A 22,301-nucleotide genomic window follows, 5' to 3' on the forward strand; every position below is an offset into this window, starting at 1 on the left:
TCGTGCATGCATGAGCCCCGTCTATGTTCGAGCGATTCCGATAACACTCCCCGTAAACGCCAACCCTCGCAGTCGCGCATTTTCCGGTCGCTGCAGTATGGCAGCTCCGGCAGCCGCCGGATGACACAGAAAGCTCCGGAAATGAAAAAAAAACTTGCTTTCGCTGGTGACCCCGTGCGTTTTTATCTTCTAATTGTTGCGCGCTCCAAAGACACCTGTTGAGAGGATACCACATCCGGTGTGGACTCGCTTAACAGAGTGCTGGCATGAGCCACACCTACGCAGACTACCTTCGGTAAAGGGTAGATCGGCGGAGCTAGACCACCAGAAGCTGACTTCGGGTCAAGCCTGAAAACTGCCTTGGTCATTCCTTTCTTCGGATTTGTGTGACCAGGCCGTGGACTTCGCTTATTTGGTACGTTTCAGCATTTTTGGGGGCTACATTTTATTGCGGTAGAGTAAGCGAGCACCATGTTTAATGCTTATGGATTGCTGGTACACTAGTTGAATGGTACACTCAATGTATATGGGCTTTTACGCACCGAAATTGCAACTCAGCAAAAAGAAACACGGTACTTGACAGTCACCGATTAATCTAGAGCACCGGCACGGGGGGTTGTTTTGAGGCTTTGGTATATCCCAAATTTTCCTTAGTGAGGTCCTTGTATAGAGGTCATCTATATATTGTGATTGTCTTATTGTTCTCGGCTTAGAATCGCCCAAACACCTCAATGCGGTCCTAATTTCACGCTACGAACTGTGGCAGTGTGCTTCGTTAAGACGCGGTCTCTAATGTAACAACGTCATTGGTAATTAGGCGTTACAGTCTCAGAACTGGCGTACTATTGTAAACGAAGCGCTCGGAAAAACACAGATTATTAGCCCACCGACCCATCCCTTATGCATGGAAGTTGCAGTAGGATTGCTTTTCATGGGCCTTCTACTCTCAGTTGTTCCAAAAGAACACTCAGCGGAAGCCCAGCTTGAACAATGATATCCGTTGTTAACTTGTTTCGCTAAAATGTAGCAAACCCGCACAGCTGCACGCACGTAGACAATAATATTTCGGTCGGAATTGCACAATAAAAGCTGCGGGTTTATAGTTAGCTATGGCGAGAAAGCTTGAGAAAATTTTTAAAAGGAGTGTGTTTCTTGGGCTACTGAAAGGCGAAAATTTCAGTCTGTCTGTCTAGCCCTCGACTCAGATTTCCTACCATAAGTTGAAACAATTCGAACCACAAACACTGCTGGCCTGAGTCACACATGTTCCTATCATTTGGCGCAACGCTTAACTCCGACACGATGAGGCAAGAAGTAGGGGATTAACCGATGGTCCCCCGTTGTTTCAGTTATAAATGTACATTGTTTTGATTTCGCGATAGCAGGTGAACAAATACCTCGTTAAGAACGCCCAGAAAGCCTACAGCTTGTGCGCCAAGCACAAACAAGACCACAGCGTCAGCGCGGACTGATCCAAAACAACAGATAAACAAAGATGCGCTCTTTGCGGGAAGGTGATGCGCGAGCAGTGTGAACGCGAGAAAATTTATTTGAACTTAACAAATCTCCATTCAGTTCATCACGAGAGCGGTAAGTAGGCCGGGAATGGGTGAAAGAGGGTTCGAAGATTGGACAAAGAAAAATACGTAGCCCAGAGGGCACATGACTATCGTCTTGAGACATTTGTAGTGAAACAAGTAGCTACGCGGCCAAATATTCTATAATCGTTACATCACCAAATGTTCTGAAGCAATCCGCAAAGAGGTGATGTCGCGACTTGGCCGCCGCTGTAATCATTATAAACATAAAGAGCATAAGTGTGTGTGGTCTCGCTGCATACGTAACCGGGTCTTCACAGTAGCAAGGCGACGTGCTACCACGGCACTATACTAGCAGCCATTTTTTGTCCAAATTTCATACAACGAGCAGTACACCAAGCGTTCTCCTCGTCAGTGTTGATTTTTCTTTGGTCCGAATTCCCATTTCGGGGATTGGCCTGGAATAGGGAGTTTTGACAGGCTAATGAGCCCGCTTCACAACACTACGAATTAGAAATGTGAAAGTTTAAAATAGTGCATGCCGCGTGGCAGCTTAACCTGAAGGCACGTGAGAATGCAAAACGAGAATGCACGTGATAAAACGAGAATGCAAAGAAGCATTGAGACACCAGGTTACAAGCACGGTGCATTGATCAGCAGTAACCAGCTGGTATCCGTATGTCTGAGGGACATCATAAAGATTTGCTGTCCAACCATCTGCGTAGCTTGGATAGGGGCAACCTATTTTGTACTTATTTCACTGTGTATCCAAGGTACCACAGTAACAAGCACCCCGGTACAATGCGGCAGTTCTGTCAATCCATCACGTGAGCGCTGCAGCAAAGCGCGTAATCGTGAAGGGAAGAGCAAAATCACGAGCAGGCGTACTGTGATGTTCACGACAACGTGAGCCCCTCATCTTGCAGCTTCGCTACGCAGTTCATATGGTGGTCAGCTGTCCCGTTACATTCTTCATCCGGCAACACTGCATTGAATATTCATTAACTTCAGGAATAGTCTAGGACTGCGCAATTTGTTGCGATTGATACCACCAGTCTACGGCGTTGCCTCTAGCGTATAGCTTCGGCAGGAAATAGCCAAATGCGAACAGCGGATTTTTGTATTGTCCGGTTATTTTTGTCTTTGTTCTGCAGAAGCACATAAAATTCCGGTCGGTGGGAGTGCCTTAACCACTGTCGGCGAAATAACTGTACTGTTGCTCTGTTTGGGTGATGCGGGCATATCCATTCGAAGTCGTTGATGAAATTTCTCATTGTAGATTAACTGGGACCGCATTTAAATATGCAGCGGTTTCGACATGTATGCGGCCACACCAATAATTAATTCCCGGCAAGCTCTTTCACAGCCCTTGCTGTTCAATCAGCCAGAACAACCCGATCACTCTGAAGACGTTCCTGAAAATGCAATCGCTGGGATAAAAAAGTTATTACGTGCTCAAGCATCATGACCATACGCTCTTAAAATGCCTGGGTGGACTGCGATTACCGAAAATTTTCACGGAGTAAATTGAAGTATTTTTGAAATTTTTGCTTGCTATTAGCATAGATGAACACGCGTGCATTTCTCGCCCTTCCGCTTGAAACGAAATGTGTTGATCGAAAGTTACACAGTCACCGGTGGCCATGGCATAAACGCGTAAGGTGACGGTGACATGAGAACAAAGCCTACAATAACTATCACTTCGCGTGCCAGCCGCCCATAAATTTTATATCATTACACCCACTTTAACAATCGAAAGCCGGCGATTAAGTTATGCACCTGATTTCTTTACCGCGGCCATCGCCCTGAGAGGACTTCAGCTGGGCGTACTGCATACAGTGTGATTAGTACCTCCACTCTCCCTGTATGCCAACATCATAAAAAGCGATGGGTTACGCGGATCTTGCACGGCGCTTGTGAACTGCAATTTTGAAGTGCCGTGCTTCTAGGGCGTAGGCTTACAAATAAGAGCATGTAAAACAGTTATGACACCTTCACCGAGACTCTCGCTCCTTTGTAAAAACATGGAGCTGTCGTTGTAAAGGTCACAAGCTTACGCCAGTAGAACGTCTTACCAAAACTTACAAGAGTGTTGCCGAACGCAAGTATTCCCAAAAAATTATTATGTCGAATAAACTCTATCGCAACCATAGCCATGCACAATACTCGATTCTAACGTCTTCATGTTTGTGGCCTACTAGCTGCTAGTATGGTGTTCTCGAGTTGTTTGTGGCCTCTAGTGCAGTTTTAGATGCAAAGCATCTCTTGCTCGGGGCTGTGTCCTGCGTCAGTCCGTTGTCCGCACCTCTCCCCTTACACTATAAAAAAAGAAACAGCGGTGCCCGGTTTCGATCCCACGACTCTCTGGCTGCAACGGGAAGTACGCGGCGCTCTTCCCACAGGGCTACAAAATCGAGACGGGAGCGACTGCTATGAACGCGCCTTATGACCTTGACTCATTCAAACTACGTCAAGAAGCTACTGATACAACGAAAGCACGCAAACTGAACGTCAACGGAAACGACGAACTGAAAACTTTAGAGGAGCATGTTGAATTTCCCGTGGGAAAGCTGTGGCGGGAAGCGCCACGCGCCTTGCAGCTCAACCAGAGAAGAGGATGAAGAGGGCGGGTAGGGTAGGAGCGTGAGCACGCAATAAAGAAAGTCCAGAACGAGGAGGTGTTCGATCAGGTAGCGCCGGTATCGGTCTCTTTGCTGTTTCTACATTTCTCTACATTTCTCTGGCTCAACATGGGGGTTCACACTACGTTCCCATTTGTGCTTCTATATATGAAACAACACAGCGGCAACACAAAGGAACGTATACACGGAACCCCTATGATGCTTCGCATCCTCCTCATGGTTCACCACGGGAGGATGGTGTAATTTTTTTAATTGTTGTTCTACTTTTTCAGGGCGAGAAATTTATTGCTGGTAACGTGCCATATGAAACCCCTTTTTTTGTCACCAAAGTTCCACCGGGATATCTGTCGCCCCCCGCTGAAGGGTACAGGTTGACATGTACCCGTCAAGGTCAGTTCTTTGATAAGACTCTGCAAGCTCCAGACGACAGCATTGTCTTAATTTTGAGGCTGTCATTGGAAAGCTTGGGATGCAATGTGCAGCTCACGAGAAAGTTGGCCCGTATTCCCGGAACACCTGGCGTATTCTAGATTTTCATTTGTTCCGTTTTGAGAGTCCATGGAGTAGAGTATGGTTTTGGAACGTCATTCATGAGAACATTCAAATTTATTTAAACATGCCAATGCCGACTGCCTGGCCCGAGAGGCTTACCTTTTGTGAACATTACCTTGAAGAAGCCACTAGACATAATCGATATTCTTCAATGCAATTCTACAAACACATTCGGAGAAAACGACTTTTCAACACTGATGTCTGCAGTTTCCACCAGACTTGGTGCACATTCAGTGTACTTATTTCTTCATATATCCAAAACACTGGCTGCCTGTGTGAGCCAAGGGTCTTTTGGGCGCGATTGATAGCCTATCCATAGAAAAATATTCTCTTTTTTAACTTTATGGGGCAGAATATTTTTTCGCAACTTGCAAATTTTTACGTGTCTACATTTTTTCAGATTTCAACTGGAGGCGAGAGTCTTCTAGCCTGACATCTAAACGAAGAGAGATGCAGAAAGAAGAGGCCTCTGCTAAGGGCGACACAGGCGTAAGTATACTAGCCATTCATACCCAAAAAAAAACAGATTAGACCGAAAGGAGCTGAACATCACGCGTTTATTCGCATCAATCCTATAATACGCATGATTTTAAAGATAGCTGCTTAGATTTACGTACGCGTGAGCGTGCTTGGGCGGGTTGGTGTTTGCATGTGTGTGTGTCTCCGTGAGGCGGCTGAGTCTACGCGCCCACAATGTTCACCGCGTGAGGCTTGTAAGATTTCGCTTGCTTCTAGGCGTTTTGCGCCTGCCTAAAATGCACTGCAGCAGTGTACAAATTTGGCGTGTCGCAATGTTTTCATCATAAATGGAGAAAAAACAAGGAGCAAGATTTTATATGGACAACGACCAAAAACATTCATAACCTCCGTACAAATACTCCGACTAAGAGATAGGAAGTTCTCCAAATTCGAACCATTGCCAAGTTGCCTTCACGGCAAGAACATGCTTTAATATATATTAAACACCTGTAATACGAAGGGAAAACCAAACTTTATCCGACATGTCTCCGATAGGTTCCCCAGAAATTCAAAGCATATATCAATGGCGTAAAAACACCCGCCAAAACAAACGGTTGACTCATTCCCCCCAAAAAATCAACGAACCTTTTCCCTCCGCCAACCTAATGCAGGCCATACTTGGCCTCACTGAAATCGAAAAATGCCATAATCGAAACGCAATGACCCCTGAAGCGAAGGAAAAAAGTTCATCGGAAAATCAGCACGCTACAATTCAAACCGAACCGAGAAACCATGAATCTACCAAAACGAAACCCTTTCATTTCGCTAAGCCTCACTCGAACACAGTTTATTTATTTATTTGAAGTGCTCACCAACAGCACAGGGCCTTCTCGGGTGATGCACCGCACACATAGGTACAAAGACATACGAACAGGCAACATACATAGATGCATGGATACAAGGAATACAAACAGTACAAATATGGGCAGCGTATAAATCAAAACTTCGTAAATGTGGAAGTGCAGATAGATGTATACAAAAGTGTAGTGTTATCGAAGGAGACACAAACATTTTTGAACGGTAAAGGCTCGGAGGACGTGTCTGGAGTATGCACAGGAGAACACGTACGAACATGGGCAAGGTAGCGCTGTATGTGAGGAAACACGAGAGCGGGGAGAGAAGTGCAGGAGCGACTTCTCCACAGCATGCGTATTCAAAATATCATACATTTCAGAGAGCGCTTAAACAGTACCAAATCGCTGCAAAAAACGTCTATAGGAGATAGAAACAGACTGTTATGGTGCCAAACATATGGTGCCAAACTCATTGATCTGTCTACATCAAAGCATCCATGCGGCCGTAGTGGTCTGCTTGGCACTCGCAGATGGGCAGAGCTTAAGAGGCGAGGGCAGTCGAACTTCGAGGGAATATAATAAAACAGAAAAGCCAGGTCGCGCCTGGAGCGCCTCGCTGATAGCTCATCTAAATTCAAAATCTTCAGAAGCCCACCGTGCTCATATCGGCTCATAGGTGAGTGGCGAGAAAATGCGGTTCTAGTAAAGCGCTTCTGAATCCTTTCTTGTCGAAGGGAGGACGAAGGGCTTAAACAATTCCAAATTGCACTAGCAAAGTCGAGCTTGGGCAAAATGAGAGCGCGATACAGTGAAACAAAGCATGATCGGTCGGTGAAATCCCTGGTCGCGCTGGAAATTACGCCAAGCGTACGGAGACAGGAGTTGGTCAGATTGTTCACATGCGCGTTAAAGAGCAGTTTCGCATCCATCATTACGCCCAAATCGCCCACTACGGTAGCGCGTTTTACAGGTTCACCGAGCAGCAAGTACGTAAAAGTGAGCGGGGAAGACTTGCGAGTGTATGATATTACGATGGTTTTCGAGAGGTTAAGTTTTAAATAGTTGCAGTCACACCATGCAGAAACTGCGTTGATGTCATTTTGCAGCACTACACGATCGTAAGGTGAAGAAATAGTGCGAGAGAGCTTCATATCGTCGGCATACTGGGAGAGCGAACAGTGCTTAATAGCGGGGTGTATGCCAATAACAAAAATGTTAAAAAGGAGAGGGCCCAGTGTCGAGCCCTGGGGTACCCGTGAGGTCATCGGGAAGGGCCGGGAAGTAGCGCCTTCGTAACTAACACAATTGGACCTGCCTCTTAAGAGTAGCTGCCGAACCACTGGCAGAACTCAAGGGAAAGACCGTATGCCGACAATTTGCGAAGTAGTAGATCGTGATTAACAATGTCGAAGGCCTTGCTACAGTCAAAATATACTCTATCTACCTGTTGGCGAGACAGTACTGGAGGGCCGATGTCGTTTAGAAAACAGGCAAGATTTGAATTTACCGACCTTCCTGGCATGAAGCCGTGTTGGTTGAAATGAATTAGTGGATGCATAACTGATAAAAGGTATCGATGCAAGACCTTTTCGAAGACTTTGGAAAATGAAGACAGAAGAGAGATTGGCCTATAGTTTGCTGGGACCGCGGCGCTTCCGGATTTGCGCAAAGGGAAGATGGAACCAATTTTCCAGTCAGTTGGAAAATGTTGCTCAACCAGTGACATACGTATGATGTGACAGAGCAAAGGGGCAAAAACAATGCAAAAACCCTTCACGATGAAGCAAGGGATGCTGTCACAACCTGCCGACTATTTCGATGGGAGTTTGCGGATGGCGAATACTTGGTTTACGTTATTGTAGACCGTTCATCTATGGATATCGCGATCGCGTACTTTCTTGAACAGTGTTTTCCTTCTCTTGCCCGGAGTGAACTTGTCCCGGAGTGTACTACGTCTGGAATTGATACTCAACACTGGATCACAGCCACGTCGTAGAAGAAGAGATTGAAAATTCGCTTAGTAAAATAAACCCCTTTACATTGCTTTTTTACACTACGAAAAAGTGTTTATTTCGAAAGCACCGCAGAGATGCTGCGACAATTGAAAGTACGGGAGATAGAAGAGCCCTACCTGAGACTCCTGGGCGATATATATGAAGGATGTACGGGCAGGATAATCCTTCACAAGCCAAAGGACACATTCCCCATCTGTACGAAAGGTAAATGCTATCTCTTCAAAACTGTTCACAGCTTATATGGAGGAGGGGTTCACGAAGCGTGACTGGGGCAACACTGGATTAGGCATAAACGAAGAATGCTTGAGTATTGGGATATTTTCATACGACAGTCTTGCAAGCGAGTCTGCAGAACACCCCCGAAAAGACTGCAGGAACTAATTACTGAAAGCAAGGCCGTGGTATTAAAAAGATGGCGAATAAATCGAAAGGAATGTTGAATAAACATTCATGCAGCACGCAGTTCATCATACAAGAAAATGCTGGAACTACGATTTTAACTAACACGGTCAGTCCCTCTGTGCTGATCTCAAACAGGAAAAGCAATCCGGCGCAGAATTCGCACGGGCTGGATTGCACTCGGGAAACTCCAAGACTATCAAAAGCACGCCACTTCTATCACTGAAGAGCAGAATATACTGTCAATGCGCTCTGCCGGTGAGCGCATTGACAGTATATTCAAAAAGCCGTTCAACCGAACGTCAAATTAGACCTTCACAGTCTCGGAAAGTTCTGAAAAACACTTACTTTTGCTCGCCCTGATAAGAAATGCGAGGGCCATATTGTTAGTACTAAAAGTATACGCCTACCTAAGTATTTACCACTTTATCGTTTCAACATTTTGCTCGCGCTGAACACATGATATGGCATATTTTGTGCTGAACTGCTGTGACGTGTTTTCCTTCTGACATGATAAATTCAAATGATGTTAACACAACTTTCATTAAACTTCCGTTAGAAAACAGCTTGAGTTAATAATTACAATTGAGTTCTATTGTTTTGCATAGCGTTGTTTAAACAATAGGGAAATCACCAAATATTTATTGTCCACTAATATGAAAATAGTTACTTTATAAATAAATGCTTAATAAAGGGCCACGTTTCATTTTTTTATGCTTTGCGTTATTCCTTTTGGGAATTTTCTTGTTTTTATTCCTAGATCGACACCAACAGGAAGCGTTGAACTGTATATGTTGTTTTTCGAAGACGAACGTCTTTTTAATTTTATTTCCTTATTTCTTTTTACGTACTGCAGCCCAATAGGGCTATCGCGGGAGTGGGTATGTACATGGAGTAAAATACCACTATTCAGCACAGATCAATTGAAACAAAATTGACTACTCAATAGAACTCGCACGTTTTTCCCGAAAATAAGACACAGCAGGTAACAACAAGTACAGGAAAGATTGAATTAAATCGTCACGCAACAGAGTCAATTTAAATGACACAAAATCTTTTCTAATGGCAATTCCTTAACTTCTCGTGGTAGGAAGTTCCATTTTTCAATTGTTAAGGGGAAGACGCTGTACTTAAATAGATTAGTGTTTGGTCAAAAAGGTGCAAGGTTAAGCTTGTGGCTATTTCTAGTACATTTCAGTCTATCAGGAGACAAATTGTTATCCAATAAATAGCGTGGAGTGCTCGTGAGAATATGCAAAAATTTAATACATTCACGATCACGGCGGACGGATAGGGGTTGTAATTCCAGTGTGGCAAGATTGGATGACGGGGAAAAGTTCCAATTGAAACGGCGGCAAATGAAGAAAATTTTTTTTTTCGAATTTTGCGATAGAAGTTTAAAAAATGTGAGTAAAACGGTACTTTAACCCCAAAACGCCAACAGGGCTAGAATTAGAGCTAACACTAGAACTCGCAGCTCGAGCGCCAACCACACATTGAGCCTGTTTGATATGCCACATCTGGCTGCCCGAGGACGCCCATTGGCTGCCAGAGGCAAGAGCCGGTCATTCTTTTTTCTCAGCCAATCCAAGAGAGAGAGAGGAAACTTTATGTCAACCTCAAGTTTAGGGAAGTGGGGTTGAGGAGGACCAGAGGGCGTCCGCGACCGCCAGGGCTCGCGCCGTGACCAGCTCTTGACTGGCCCCGTCCGACCAGTGCAACCACTGCTCCCAGAGGTGGGGGGAGGAGAGAGGGGGAAAGTGGTCCTTGGGACACTCACATAGCGCATGATTGCACGTGTCGAGCGCCCCGCACGCAGGACAGGTAGAGGAGGTGAAGAGGTGAGGATGGGTGTGTGTTAGCATGATGCGACAAGGAAAGGTGCGCTTTTGAATCTGTCGCAGTACGAGAGCGGCTGCCTGTGAGATGTTGGGGTGTGGGAGTGGGTACGTCCGGCGGAGGAGGCGGAAGTGGAGGGCAATGTCCCTGAATGCATGAGGGCTTATTGCCTCTCCTGAGCGGTACAGTGTAGCTGGAAAAGAAACGGCTGCTCGTTGAGAAAACTCGCGAGCACGTACGTTCACCGTCTCATTCTCGCCTACTCCCGTGTGGGCCGGGGACCCCAACAGGGTCACGATATCGGTAGGGGGGGGGTTAGTTGGGGGGATCTGAAGTGCAACCGGGGTATTGCATCCGCCGAAAGTGTCTTAAAGCTGACTTGGAATCAGACAGAACGTAGGCTGGGGTCGGGCGATGTGAAATCGCCAGGGCAATAGCTGCCTCCTCCGCCGTCTTAGTGTGGCCGGTTAGAATGGTGGCTTCGATGGGCGTCGTGGTGCCTACAACTGAAATTACATGCGCCTTGCTGCCATGGTAGGGAGACTTATCTGTGTATAGTTTGGGTTCGGCTGGGGGATGTATTCGTGCATGTGCCTTCGCCCTAGCCAGGCGACGTCCCGCGTGAAACGCTGGGTGCATATGTCGTTGGAGAGCTTTGATTCGCAAGTGTAATCTGATTTCGCGTGGGATTGGGATGGGTTTTGTCTGTGTGGTGGTTGGTTTTATTCCCACGGAGTGTAGTACAAACGGCCCTGTCGGAGAAGCTGCCAGCCGAGATTGTTGGGACGCATGGCTAGCCTCAATTAGCTCTGAAATGGTGTTGTGGAGACCCAGCTGCTCTAGCCTCTCGTTCGGGGTGTGTAAAGGAGGAACAAGACATGTCGATACGCTTTCCTCGGCGATGCATACAATTTCCGAGTGGTAGAGGGGGTTTAGGAGAAGGTATGGTAATTGGTAGGAGAACGCAGTGGACTGGGCGCAGGAGATCCTGTTCCAACAGCCCTATGTTCCTGGTGGAAACCGTACGTATAAGATCTGGGATCTGTGCAACGTGTCTACGCACGTACTGGAGGGTTGGTATAGGTGAGCAGTTGTGTGTGAGTGTCAGGCCGCGGATCTTGAGCTGCTCAACCACTGGGATGTCATCCCCGTTGACTCTGAGTTTTATAGGTGGTAGGTGAGGGCTTGTTTCCGGGTGGGGTGAAGATGAGAATTGGCGATTTGGTAGGAGAGCTGGATAGTGCCAGGGGCTGTATGTGTCTTAGCACGGTGTCCAGGCATCTTTGTAAAGTGTGTTCAATGTGGCCATCTGATCACCGTATCACCCAGAGAGCGATATCATCCGCATACAGCGTGCTGCGCAAAGAGGGAATGGTGAGGAGGGCTCTCGCCAGCGGGATTAAGGTGATGTTAAAAAGCATTGGAGAGAGCACGGCTCCTTGTGGTGTCCCTCTGTTTGGCATAGAGAAGGGTTTGGAGCGCATTGATCTCAGCCCAATCGTGGCCGTGTGACAGCATAGGAAGTTGTAAGTGTACTGATAAAAGTTGTCCGAGGTTTAAGCCACATATAGCTTGTAGAATTCCTTGGTGGGAAACGTTGTCGAAAGCTCCATGTAAATCCAATGATAGAAGTGTGCTGTTGTCTGTCTTCGGTAGGTGTAGATGTAGGTCGTGTTGGTATTGCAAAAGAGCATCCTGCGTTGAAAGGTTGGTTCGGAAGCCTCGGATATTAGAGGGTACAGCTGGTTTGTTCTCGGTATCCGTTGACTCTATCTTGCAGTATGTGCTCCAAAAGCTTAGCCATGCATGATGTCAACGAGATTGCGCGCAGGTTTTGAAAGGAGAGTTCCTTGCCCGGCTTGGGGATTAGCGCAATGGTTGAGTGCTTCCATTGCTTCGGGAGCGTGTGGCTGAGTCATTGGCATTTCATATAGTCCAAAACGTGACTTCTGGGGACGCCCAACCTTCTTCGATTTTTTGTGTCCGAAACTTCAGGCTCCCCTCCAGCTGCCGAAGCCGTCCGGGCGTTTGTGGTCTTGTGGCGACTGGGCACCACTGTGGAAGCTAGCAGACGACGCTGCTAGCAGACGATAAAATGAGAATGGCATGGTCAGTTTCGAATTAAAACTGCGCATATTTTTTCCGTCTTTGTAATTTTATGGTTTCAAGTTCATTTATTTGATATGAGAAATATCTGTTGCGCACACTTCAATTTATTTTTCTCATCGCAATACCCGTTTTTTTCTATAAGGTAAGTGAGATGACGATTCGCGCCTGAATTGTCATTTGCGGTTCGTCCTCTGACAGACATGGAGGGCTTACCGCTCATGGGCGAGGATGTCGTCGCAATTCTAGATGAAGGCATGCCTGTGCTTATTACTTCAGGTAAGGGGTTCTAAGCGAGTACATTGGTTTTCCGCGTGTCATGAAGTTTTTGGGTATTTCTCCCGAAAGAAAAAGCTCTCCCGCAGTACTCTGACGTCGTGGGCGCTGCAAGGAAAGCTGGCGAACACGTCGATGAACACTATGTCCGCTTCGCAGATCCCCTGGAGTACGATGGAGTGAAAGGTCTCGCAGTTGTAGTCCCCTCTTCAGACCCCGATGCGGACCGGGCATTCATCAATTCTCTCCGATCCCGTCTGGCAGCCCTCCACTTCTTCGGCGAACCAGATTATATAGCGCCCGCTTGTTGCGCTCCCGTTCTGCTTGATTGGTCCAGCAGATTTTCCGTCCGGGACACACCTCCTTCCCTGCTCGCCAAATCCTCCTATCCCGCCCTCCTCCCGACCAAACCATAATCATCCACTGGACCCCCGGCCACGTGGGCTTTGGCGGTGCGGAAACGGCTCACCTGGCTGCTCGAGGACCTATTTACCGAGCCCAAGAAGAAACGTCTCGCAGCATGGCGCACGAAACTAGCGCCGTTAGCTCCCGACTGCGCAACTTGCCAAACGGGCATCGGCGGAGGAGGGGGGAAAATAGTTGTGATAGAGGTGTCCGCGAGTGCGGGGAGGAGGCTTGGAGCGGCGCTGAGTAAATCGATGACACCGGAATGAAAACTGTGGGGGATAGACAGATACTGCTTGGCAGTAATAACGCATCCAGGACTTCCCGTTGAGGTGACGGAAAATGCCATCGTCCAAGTTGCAGGCTCAGCCTAATTGGTCCAGGGTGAAGACATGTCATCCTTTGCTCTAACCGGCTCCTTGTGTCAGTGTAGGCGGAGCACTCTAGCCCGACATTCTCGAAGGTTTTGGGGGCGCAACAGTTTTAAACTACATTCCAGTCTAAATCCTCAAACATGGTGCAGAAATGGTTCATTGTCTCTACGGCAATGTTTGGACGTACCTTTATGTGGTTGGTATTGCGGGACCCATCGTGTGACCTTCAGGCATAACGTTAAATTGGGAGATGGTTGCTGATATCACATGAAAACGTTCCAGCGTCCGTATCATATGTGTTCAGGTTAGAAGTGCATTCATTAATTTGTGTTGCACAATTAACAGTTATTCTGGTCGGCGTAGTAATGTAATTTCGGAACGCATACGTGGAAGGAATGTTTTCGGTCCCTGTGGTCTAGAGATTTTTACATTTCATATTTATGCTGACGTCGCCCATCATTATGACTGGCTGATTTCTGCCGCAGGTATATTGTAAGTAATTTTTCATCAACGCAGTAAAATTTTTTTTGCCAGCTGAAGCAGGTCTGTAAATTGCGGTAATTATTTTTTCCCAAACACAAAGTTACACATTCAACTTCACCATTGATAACACAAAATTCTTCAAGGACACCGTACTTCAGATTTTATTTTACAAATTTTGAAATGCCACCTACTCGGTCTCTTGTTCGGCATAAATATTCCTACGAGTATCCACTAAACACTAAGGCTTCGCCATTAAACGTCAACCACGTTTCCGTAAGCAACATCAGGATAAAGCTATCTTCACACACCCACAAAACATGCTGATTTCTTCTTACACTCCTAATTTGGATGTATTAGCGATAAGGTATTCCGTGGCAATAGTCAGTTGTCCAAAAGTGTCATATCATGATGAGTCGAAGTGCTACATCCTTCACTTGTGAATTTCTTCCTTAAGTTTAGACAGAGCTAACAAACAAATTCGATACCATTCTATCAAAGTTTAGCTCTTGGTTTTCATACTGCAACCCACAAAACTGGCGAAACAAACAGCCGTTTGGCCAGACAGAAGCGTAATTCAAACCAGCAAAATAATCAGCGGTTACGCTAATGTGAAAAGAAGCGTACATTGGCTACTTGCTTTTCAGTTGTGTGCAAAAAACAGCGCTATTTTCGCTAACAAAGGAGTTCACAGGCTTTAGATCATTGGCCGCAGAAATGTCAGGGCGGAGGTGCGACACGAAAAGGCCTTATTCGTGGGTCGCCGGGGAATTCTGAGGATGTCCGAGTTGCAGACCGCTTTGAAGGTTGCATCACAAGCCCGTCGACGCGCGTCTCTTTGGGTCCATTGCCCGAAGAGGCCTAGTATTTTGTGGGCGGCGGCAGTTTGGACGAGGCACCATCAGACGCGCTGTTGTCCTTGCGTTGTTTTCCAAGGAGAGAGGCCTTGGTCGCGGTAGCTGCGATGGCACTGTTATGCTTCACGGAAGCAGCGTGGGGGTACTGTGGCCTCCTCTTGTCGAGCTCAGACCTCCGCGAACACTCCTCGTCTTGAAGAGAGGAGATTGCCGCAGCCTGCAGATTAGAATTTTTGGCGTTCTCCCTATGCAGGCGCGCGTTGTCCTGATGCAGTGCGTTCACCTCCTCAGTGCGGAGAGAGATTCCTTGCAAACGCGTTCAAAGAAGCTCGCGTCGGCCGCCGAGATTATCCTCAATTAAACTTGTGTTGACAAATTGAATTCACTTCAAGAGCACTCCCCTCGCCTTACTCCTCACCTTACCATCCTTCGACCTCCGCCCCCCTTACGCCGAGAAGTACTCCCCCTTCTCTTCCCACCCCTATCAACCCCTCCCCTTTCCCTCTATTCCTTACCGTTTTCCCCTGCCGACGTTTGTTTGGGTTTGACACTACAATGACCACCGTATAAGGTCAGACAGTGACATTCAGCCAAGGTGGAAGTGTATGTTGGAGTGCTAGTGGTACCGAATTTGTAACTGTGCACTGGCTTTTCAGGTCACCGGAAGGCAGAGGGATGTGTACCACATGGTAGAAAGAATGCACGTGAGGCGACTTTTCACCGAGAGAAACATTCGTTCTGCTATCTCTTATGAGCCTCAGGAAGGCGACGTCTTCATTGTAAGCTACCCGAAGTGCGGAAGCACGTGGCTTCAGCACGTGGCACAGGCCGTGCTTAAGATCGGTTCCGGCTTGGAGGCTCCAGAACTTGACCCCAACGCTCCCGGGGGTGGTGGGAAATGGACGGTCCTGCCCTTTTTGGAGCTAGTGGGGGCGGAGGGTGCCCGGACCATGTCCCGACCCGGAGCCATTAAAACCCACCTGCCCTTCGACAAGCAGCCCTTCTCGCCCGTGGCCAAATATGTTTACATAGCCCGAAACCCCTACGACACCTGCGTGTCCTACTACCATCACACAAAGTGAGTGCAGCTGACCCTTTCAAAATGCAAATTGCTGCAACCTGTGCCCTGGCGAGTGTTTAGAGAGTATGGACATTATAATTTACTCTCGGAGTTTCTAAGCGTAAGCGTAACAGTGCCCTCGAAAGCACATATATTGCTTGTCAAAACTTTTGGCAGACTGAAACAAGACTGGGCCTTCTACAATTTTAATCGCTTCCTTAACAATTAAATTTGTGGATGGGTCAAGAAGACACCCTAAAATACGTTCAGGACGTTTATGGTACTCAACGCCTGAAATACATCTGTAAAAATAGTATTTTACCACATGCTTTGGTGTACCAACACCAACCTGCTGCCGTATAAGCAATGTTGCCGTCCTAGAAAAAATACTATTTATTGTCAGCGTTATGGCATCGATCTAGGTATTTTTACACTTCTCAAATCTCCTCATAGCGCACGTCAACTCAACACAAGTCGTACTTTTACGGAAATAACCATGTAGAACCCGTTCGACTACCTATGCGGTGGCAATCGCGCATGCCTGCAACGTTGAAAGTTTGCTAGTATATAAAACATATAGGGGCATCCTGCTCACTGGTTTCATACGAAGAAAACCCAAAACGCACTTCAGCAAGGCCGAAATTTTCTTACAATTATGAATACCGTGTGCAAACGGAACAAGAATTGAAGCGTTCAGGTGGTTGGAATCAAAGCGGCATTGTTTATGTTATATAGCCAACGTTTATTCGATTGCGCCATTCACTTACATTTGAAGCAGTCTCAGATTTGTAGGGGCCTGAATGAATGTGAAAAGTTAGACAGGAAATGCACCCTTCAATTCAGTGACCGGGGATAGAACACAAAGGAAACCCATAGAATTCCATTATCCGTAGAGTAGCAGAGGTCCCAATCGCCGCTCAGTTAACCATCCCGATCAGACATACCTTATGTGTATGGTAAGGTTGTGTGATGTGGGAGCGCCAGCTTCTGGATTGGTTCGTTTGGTGTTGGACTTGATTTTGGAAAGCTTCGGTACCTCCATCGTAGCCGTCTCAACAGAGTAGTAGTTTATTTTGTTGCCCCTACTTGCCGCCAGACAATTTAGACTCTACCAAATCCAGAAAGACCGAGAGTAATTCACCTATGTTGGGTTTTTTGTTGTGAGCAAGTACGCCTTAGTCATAATGGGCTAATCAATATAAAAACGTTACCAACTTCTCTTTATATCAACTCGTCTTCCTTACGTTCTTTGTGTCCTTTCTTGCTGTCTCAATTTGCAGGCGCATGCCTACGTACCTCTTCGAAGACGGCACGTTCGAGGAGTTCTTCGACATGTTCGAGCAAGGCAAGGTTGATTATGGCGATTACTTTGACCACCTGCTCTCCTGGCACGCGCATCGTAACAATTCCAACGTGCTCTTTGTGACCTACGAAGAACTCAAGAAAGACACCGCTGGTTGGATCTTGAAGCTGGCGGACTTCTTCGGCAATACACAGTACGGCAAGCGGTTTAGAGAGCATCCAGAGCTGGTTAAGAAAGTCATCGACATGACCAGCATGGATGCCATGAAGGCGATCAACTCGAAGATGAAGAACTGGACAGAGACTCTGCAGAGCATGCCCAAGGAAGCCCTTGAGGAGCTCATGAAATCTGGCAAAGAGACCTTCGGTGACGCCTGGGAGAAGCCTTGCAAGGGAGAGTTTGTGCGCAAAGGAATTGTGGGTGACTGGAAAAGCTACTTTTCCCAGGAGCAGATCAAGAGAATGAAGGCTTTAATTGAGAAGAAGACAAAGGGAAGTGACGTAATGAACCTCTGGAAAGACGTCGACCTTCCTTGAGGTCAAAAGCTAGGCAATAACATCTAGGCAAAAAGCATTACCCTTATGGGTCCCTCTAGCTAAAACTTTCAATAAAAATCCAGTCTGACCTTGGAGCCCGATTTCAATTTGCAACTTTCTTGAGAGAGTACGACTGATTTGTGCTCTAGAGCTTCGGTGAGTATAGACCCACCTGCGACGTGCGGCCGCCGCAAAACCAATTTCCGTGTGATTTTTAATGACGATGGTCTTCAGTGGCCTGCTTAAACTCAAAAATTGTTGTCGGTCGGTCTTTGTGTCCCTCAAATCAGCCACTCAACCAAAACTTAAAGAAATTCTTGAACAAAACGTCCACAAAAGCACCATATTTCTGAACTAAAAAAGTTGGTAGCGATGTTCATTGTCAACATTGTAAAAAAAAGAAAGCATTAGGCATAGCGTCATTGCATTGAGCACTTGATTGCGGTATGATCGCAGAAACACGTAGAAGTAAACCACCTTTACGACGGTAATGTCTGCAAGGCTCAGCAGAATAACGCGTCTGTGACACTCGTTAATTGGTTAGTCAGAACTTATATTATGGTAGGTCCACGCTGAGCTTCGTGGAAATGGGACACACTGAGGCGGGCGAAAAACATTAAAAATAGTTTAATGGGATGCCTCAGTGGTGCCTGCTTCCTCACCAGGTTGGGCGGAATCGTTCGGGTTGCAGCGGTGGTCAATCGTCCACGGGACGCCGTCGGGCCAAGTGGGTCTCGGGGCCCAGAGATGGAGGCCGTGCGGGGCCGGCGGCTCGGAAGATCTGCTCGGTGAACCCGAGGGCAGGCACGTCAGGCGGTACCAGACCGGTAGTTCGGCGAGCTCGGGCTGCAGGCCCCGGTCAGGAAGGGGAGGCCGGGCAGGACCGGTAGCTCGACGGGCTCGGGAAGTAGAACGGGACAGGAAACGCTGACAGCGTGCGGGCTCTTGCGAGGGACGCGCTTTCGGGTTGCTCGTACGGCTGCATCCCGATAGCAAGACCACCGCCCCAAATCTGGCCAGATCCTTTCCGTTCGCTCGTCTTTATTTTCTCCTCTTCCCACGTCCGAGCAGCGGCGGGGAAGAGGGGGAGAAGGGCCGGCTTCAAGCGGCGGTGGACGACGCGGCTGTCTGCACCCCCCCAAGGGAGCGTCGAGCAAGACGGAAGCCTGGCTCGCCCCGAGGCAAAACGGAACCATATGTCCTTAGCGAAGCGGCCACGCGTTCCCACTGGAAAACTTGCTGTGGTCAAAGTTCCTCTATCTGGTTCGGAGTAGCCGGGGCACACACACGACCGTCACACGTCCATTTATTCCGTGACAATTGGGGGGCGATTTCAGGATGCGCTGTGAAAAGTCCAATTTACTTATGGCACTTTCCATTCTGCTTTCCAATAGGGGCTTGAGGGTTCAGGGCGCTATTGTAGAGAGGCGTAAGGTGTCCCGCCAACGGTCAGCTTTAAGACGGGCAGTGATACCTGCAGTGTGGGAACGTCTTCCAACAGGATTGCCGTTATATCTAGCGCTGTGGGTGGCCTGGCCACGTTCCAGTCTGCAGTTTCAACATGGTGTTCTCAAGCAACGTTTTCAGCTTTGACTGTCCAGTGGTTGACTCGGCATAAATACGTCTCCGGTGCTTGTGTAATGATGTTTTATTTTTTAATTTCGCTATCCAAATCAGTGCCTTCTTGAACGGCAGCATGGTACAGACAGTGTCTTCCGGTGGTCTTCTCCTCGTATGTTCGTATACCACGCTGCCGCTAAAGATGCTTAACCAGTACCAAATTGGCCAAATGTTGATCCTTTTCAGTGCAACTGAACGCCATCGCAATCGGAGACACTTTCAGAAATACCTCGTCAAGCGTCAACCGATGTCGAGCATCGATGTACCGGGTGTAGCCCGAAACAACCCATTCCCGTTTGAACCCCTCCCGCTTGAACCGATTCCCAAAATGCGCTTTTCGTTTGGCCCGTTCCGTGTGCGCCCTTTCCCAAAACACCCTTCCCATTTCAACCCCCTTCCAAAATGCCCGCCTCAAATACTTCAGGTAACTTTCTGAGCTCGTAGTGCCCTTTTGGTCTCCATAATTGCGCTGGGCAAGGTATCGTAGCTGTTTGAGTAAGTACTACAACGTATTTTACTCATTTCTTACCTAATTATTTATTGCGGGGGCAAATTTTATTTCACCTTGACTCTATCTCTACTCGGTAGATGGCGCCACCGACACGGTTTTTTATAGCTCTACATGCGATGGCTACAGTATTCTGAAAACCACTAAAGTTAATGTGAACTACAACAACAAAATTATGCGTGATTTGCTTTGAAATTATTTCATTAGATGTCGCTTCATGCGCCGCGGCTGTCGGAAAAAGGAAACCGCAAACGGCCTGCTAACCAGTAACACAGTAAATGGTGACGCAAACACGCTAACGATATGCTAAAACTCTCTATTATGAAGGGATAACACCTAAATCTTTGCTTTTGCTTTTCCATGTTCTGCGTGCCCGCCTATATATTATTCATAAAAGGTACACGCAAGAGAATACAGCTTGATGTGTTCTTAGCGCCTGGATAAAAATTTGTGCGCACTATTTCCTCCAAGTAAAAATTTCAGCTTTAGACTTCAATGTCCATTCTTTTAGAAATATGTGCATATAAAGTGACCCTTGGTCACACATTAAAGTGGACTGTACCACTGGCTTTGTCCATAGTAGTTACCGCGTTCATAAAATACGTTTTCTTCAGTATTTCGCTAGATTTGGTAATTATGTTTCGTGAGCTCCTTTTCCTCCGTAGAAATAAAACAGTAGCCCCGCACTACCCCTAATACATTAAAAGTTGCATCTGTTAAAACACCCAACTTCATTTTCGCCAAGAGGCCCGGATGCTACAAACTGTCACTGCGACTGCGGAAAGGTTTTATTTTGTCAATACTTATCCTTTCTTTTTTGTGCGTGTTGCATATAAGTGCATGTGCATTTGTATATGTAGCCGTAGGGGCTGGAACTATCACCGCTGCCACGGGATACGCATGCGAGCCACACGTTCCAGACCACTCGACCAACGCAGAGGCAGACGGAAGGGTGTGGTTGCAGCTGTACGCAATTCACCAACGCTGTACGGGGTAGGACGTAACGTAGCAGCCTGCATGTTGTTTATAAATGGCGCAGCGTATAGTAAAACGGACCATTGCGAAAAGGTTCCAAGTTAATAGGGCGTCTGCATACTTTGGCTCCGCCAGACGTAACGTTTTTTTATGAGGTTAAAATACAGTTGGGCGTAAGTATAATTTCGAAAATCGCACGCCTCTGTCCGAGTCACCCCAGTCTAAACTGGATTCGTTACTCTCGGAAGGGGCTCAATGGTAAACTAAGAAACGAAAGGACATTTTCTACTGGGTTCAAGCGGCACGGAAGATACGAGAAGGTTCAAATGGGAACTGGTTCAAATGGGAACAGGCGAAATGGTAAAGGGCGAAAGGGGAATGTTATTTTACGCCGGGTTGAAACGGGAGGGAACAAGCGGGAATGATCAAACGGGAATGGGTTCAAGCGGGAACATCCCGATGTAGCAAATGAACACGATGTCGTAAGGCATTTTTAGATACTATCGCCTTCCTTGGGCTACTTAAACCCAACACTTTTAATATCTCTGTCTGTCTGTCTGTTTGTCTGTCTGTCTGTCTGTCTTTTGCTACGTCCCTACCAAAGCCCCGCCCCCTAAGCCAAAAGTTAAAAAGCCAGCCATAATTTAGGCAAAGTTTCACTCTGTAACTGCAACATATAACTGTACGATGTCATTCGATGATGTACCAAGTGAACACGATGTCGTAAGGCGTTTTTAGATAATATCGCCTTCCGATCTGCCTGCCTGTCTGTCTGTCTGTCTTTATGTCTGTCTGTCTGTTGTCCGTCCATACCAAAGCCCTTCTGGCCAAAAGTAAAAAAATACTGCCATAATTTAGACAAATTATCAATATATAACTGTCACAAGCCAGTTATTTTTTTACTACGAATACTCATGGACTAGATATCTATGAAAGCAAATGTGAAAATCCGCTGAAACCGGCGCACTGAACTAAAACGCAAAAACTGACAGTGCATATACTCGCGTCTGTGTGAATTCTTCGAATCATGACAGCCTTTTGCCGCCTCTGCTACGTAAGTGAATCTTCTGTCTCTCCCGCCCACCTTCTCTCACACCGTTTTCCTCTTGTCTCATTTTACCCATTTGTAGTTTTCGGACTTCACTTCTTGCCACATTCGCACTGGTGCGCCATTTGTTGGAGTGTTGGAACTTAGCACACGAACCATGACTGCAACGACTGGACGCAATGTTTGTATTTCGCGGTTAAAACATTGTCTTCAACTTCTTTTCGTTTTTACTTTTCATCTCTCGAAAATTCAGCACACATCTCCTTTTAATGAAAGGAACACTGCAAACATCAGTTTCACATACACCGTTCTCATCATATAGGCGCATTATTATTTTTGCTGAAGTATGTTGACAAATATGAAGCATGTAGTTTAGAGGGACTTGTTGGGCGAGTTGGTGCATTTTCTCAGAAGGGGTAAACTGCGCTAATGAAGACGCTACACTGAGAGAGGCA

At 46.9% G+C, this 22,301-nt stretch overlaps 1 protein-coding gene across 1 annotated transcript; it reads left to right on the forward strand.

The window, feature by feature from the left end:
- Window positions 1-267: 267 nt before the first annotated feature.
- On the forward strand, window positions 268-17,790 carry LOC144166418 (sulfotransferase ssu-1-like). Its single transcript, XM_077695944.1, has 4 exons — window positions 268-415; window positions 5,133-5,221; window positions 15,453-15,874; window positions 17,137-17,790. Exons 2-4 carry the CDS (start codon window positions 5,183-5,185, stop codon window positions 17,693-17,695), a joined length of 1,020 nt encoding a protein of 339 aa, XP_077552070.1. The 5' UTR covers window positions 268-415; window positions 5,133-5,182; the 3' UTR covers window positions 17,696-17,790.
- The last annotated feature ends 4,511 nt before the right edge of the window (window positions 17,791-22,301 follow it).

This window comes from Haemaphysalis longicornis, unplaced genomic scaffold (genome assembly GCF_048455015.1).
Source record: "Haemaphysalis longicornis isolate Haplotype H1 unplaced genomic scaffold, Haemaphysalis longicornis Haplotype H1 scaffold_17, whole genome shotgun sequence".
Taxonomy (NCBI): Eukaryota; Metazoa; Arthropoda; class Arachnida; order Ixodida; family Ixodidae; genus Haemaphysalis; species Haemaphysalis longicornis.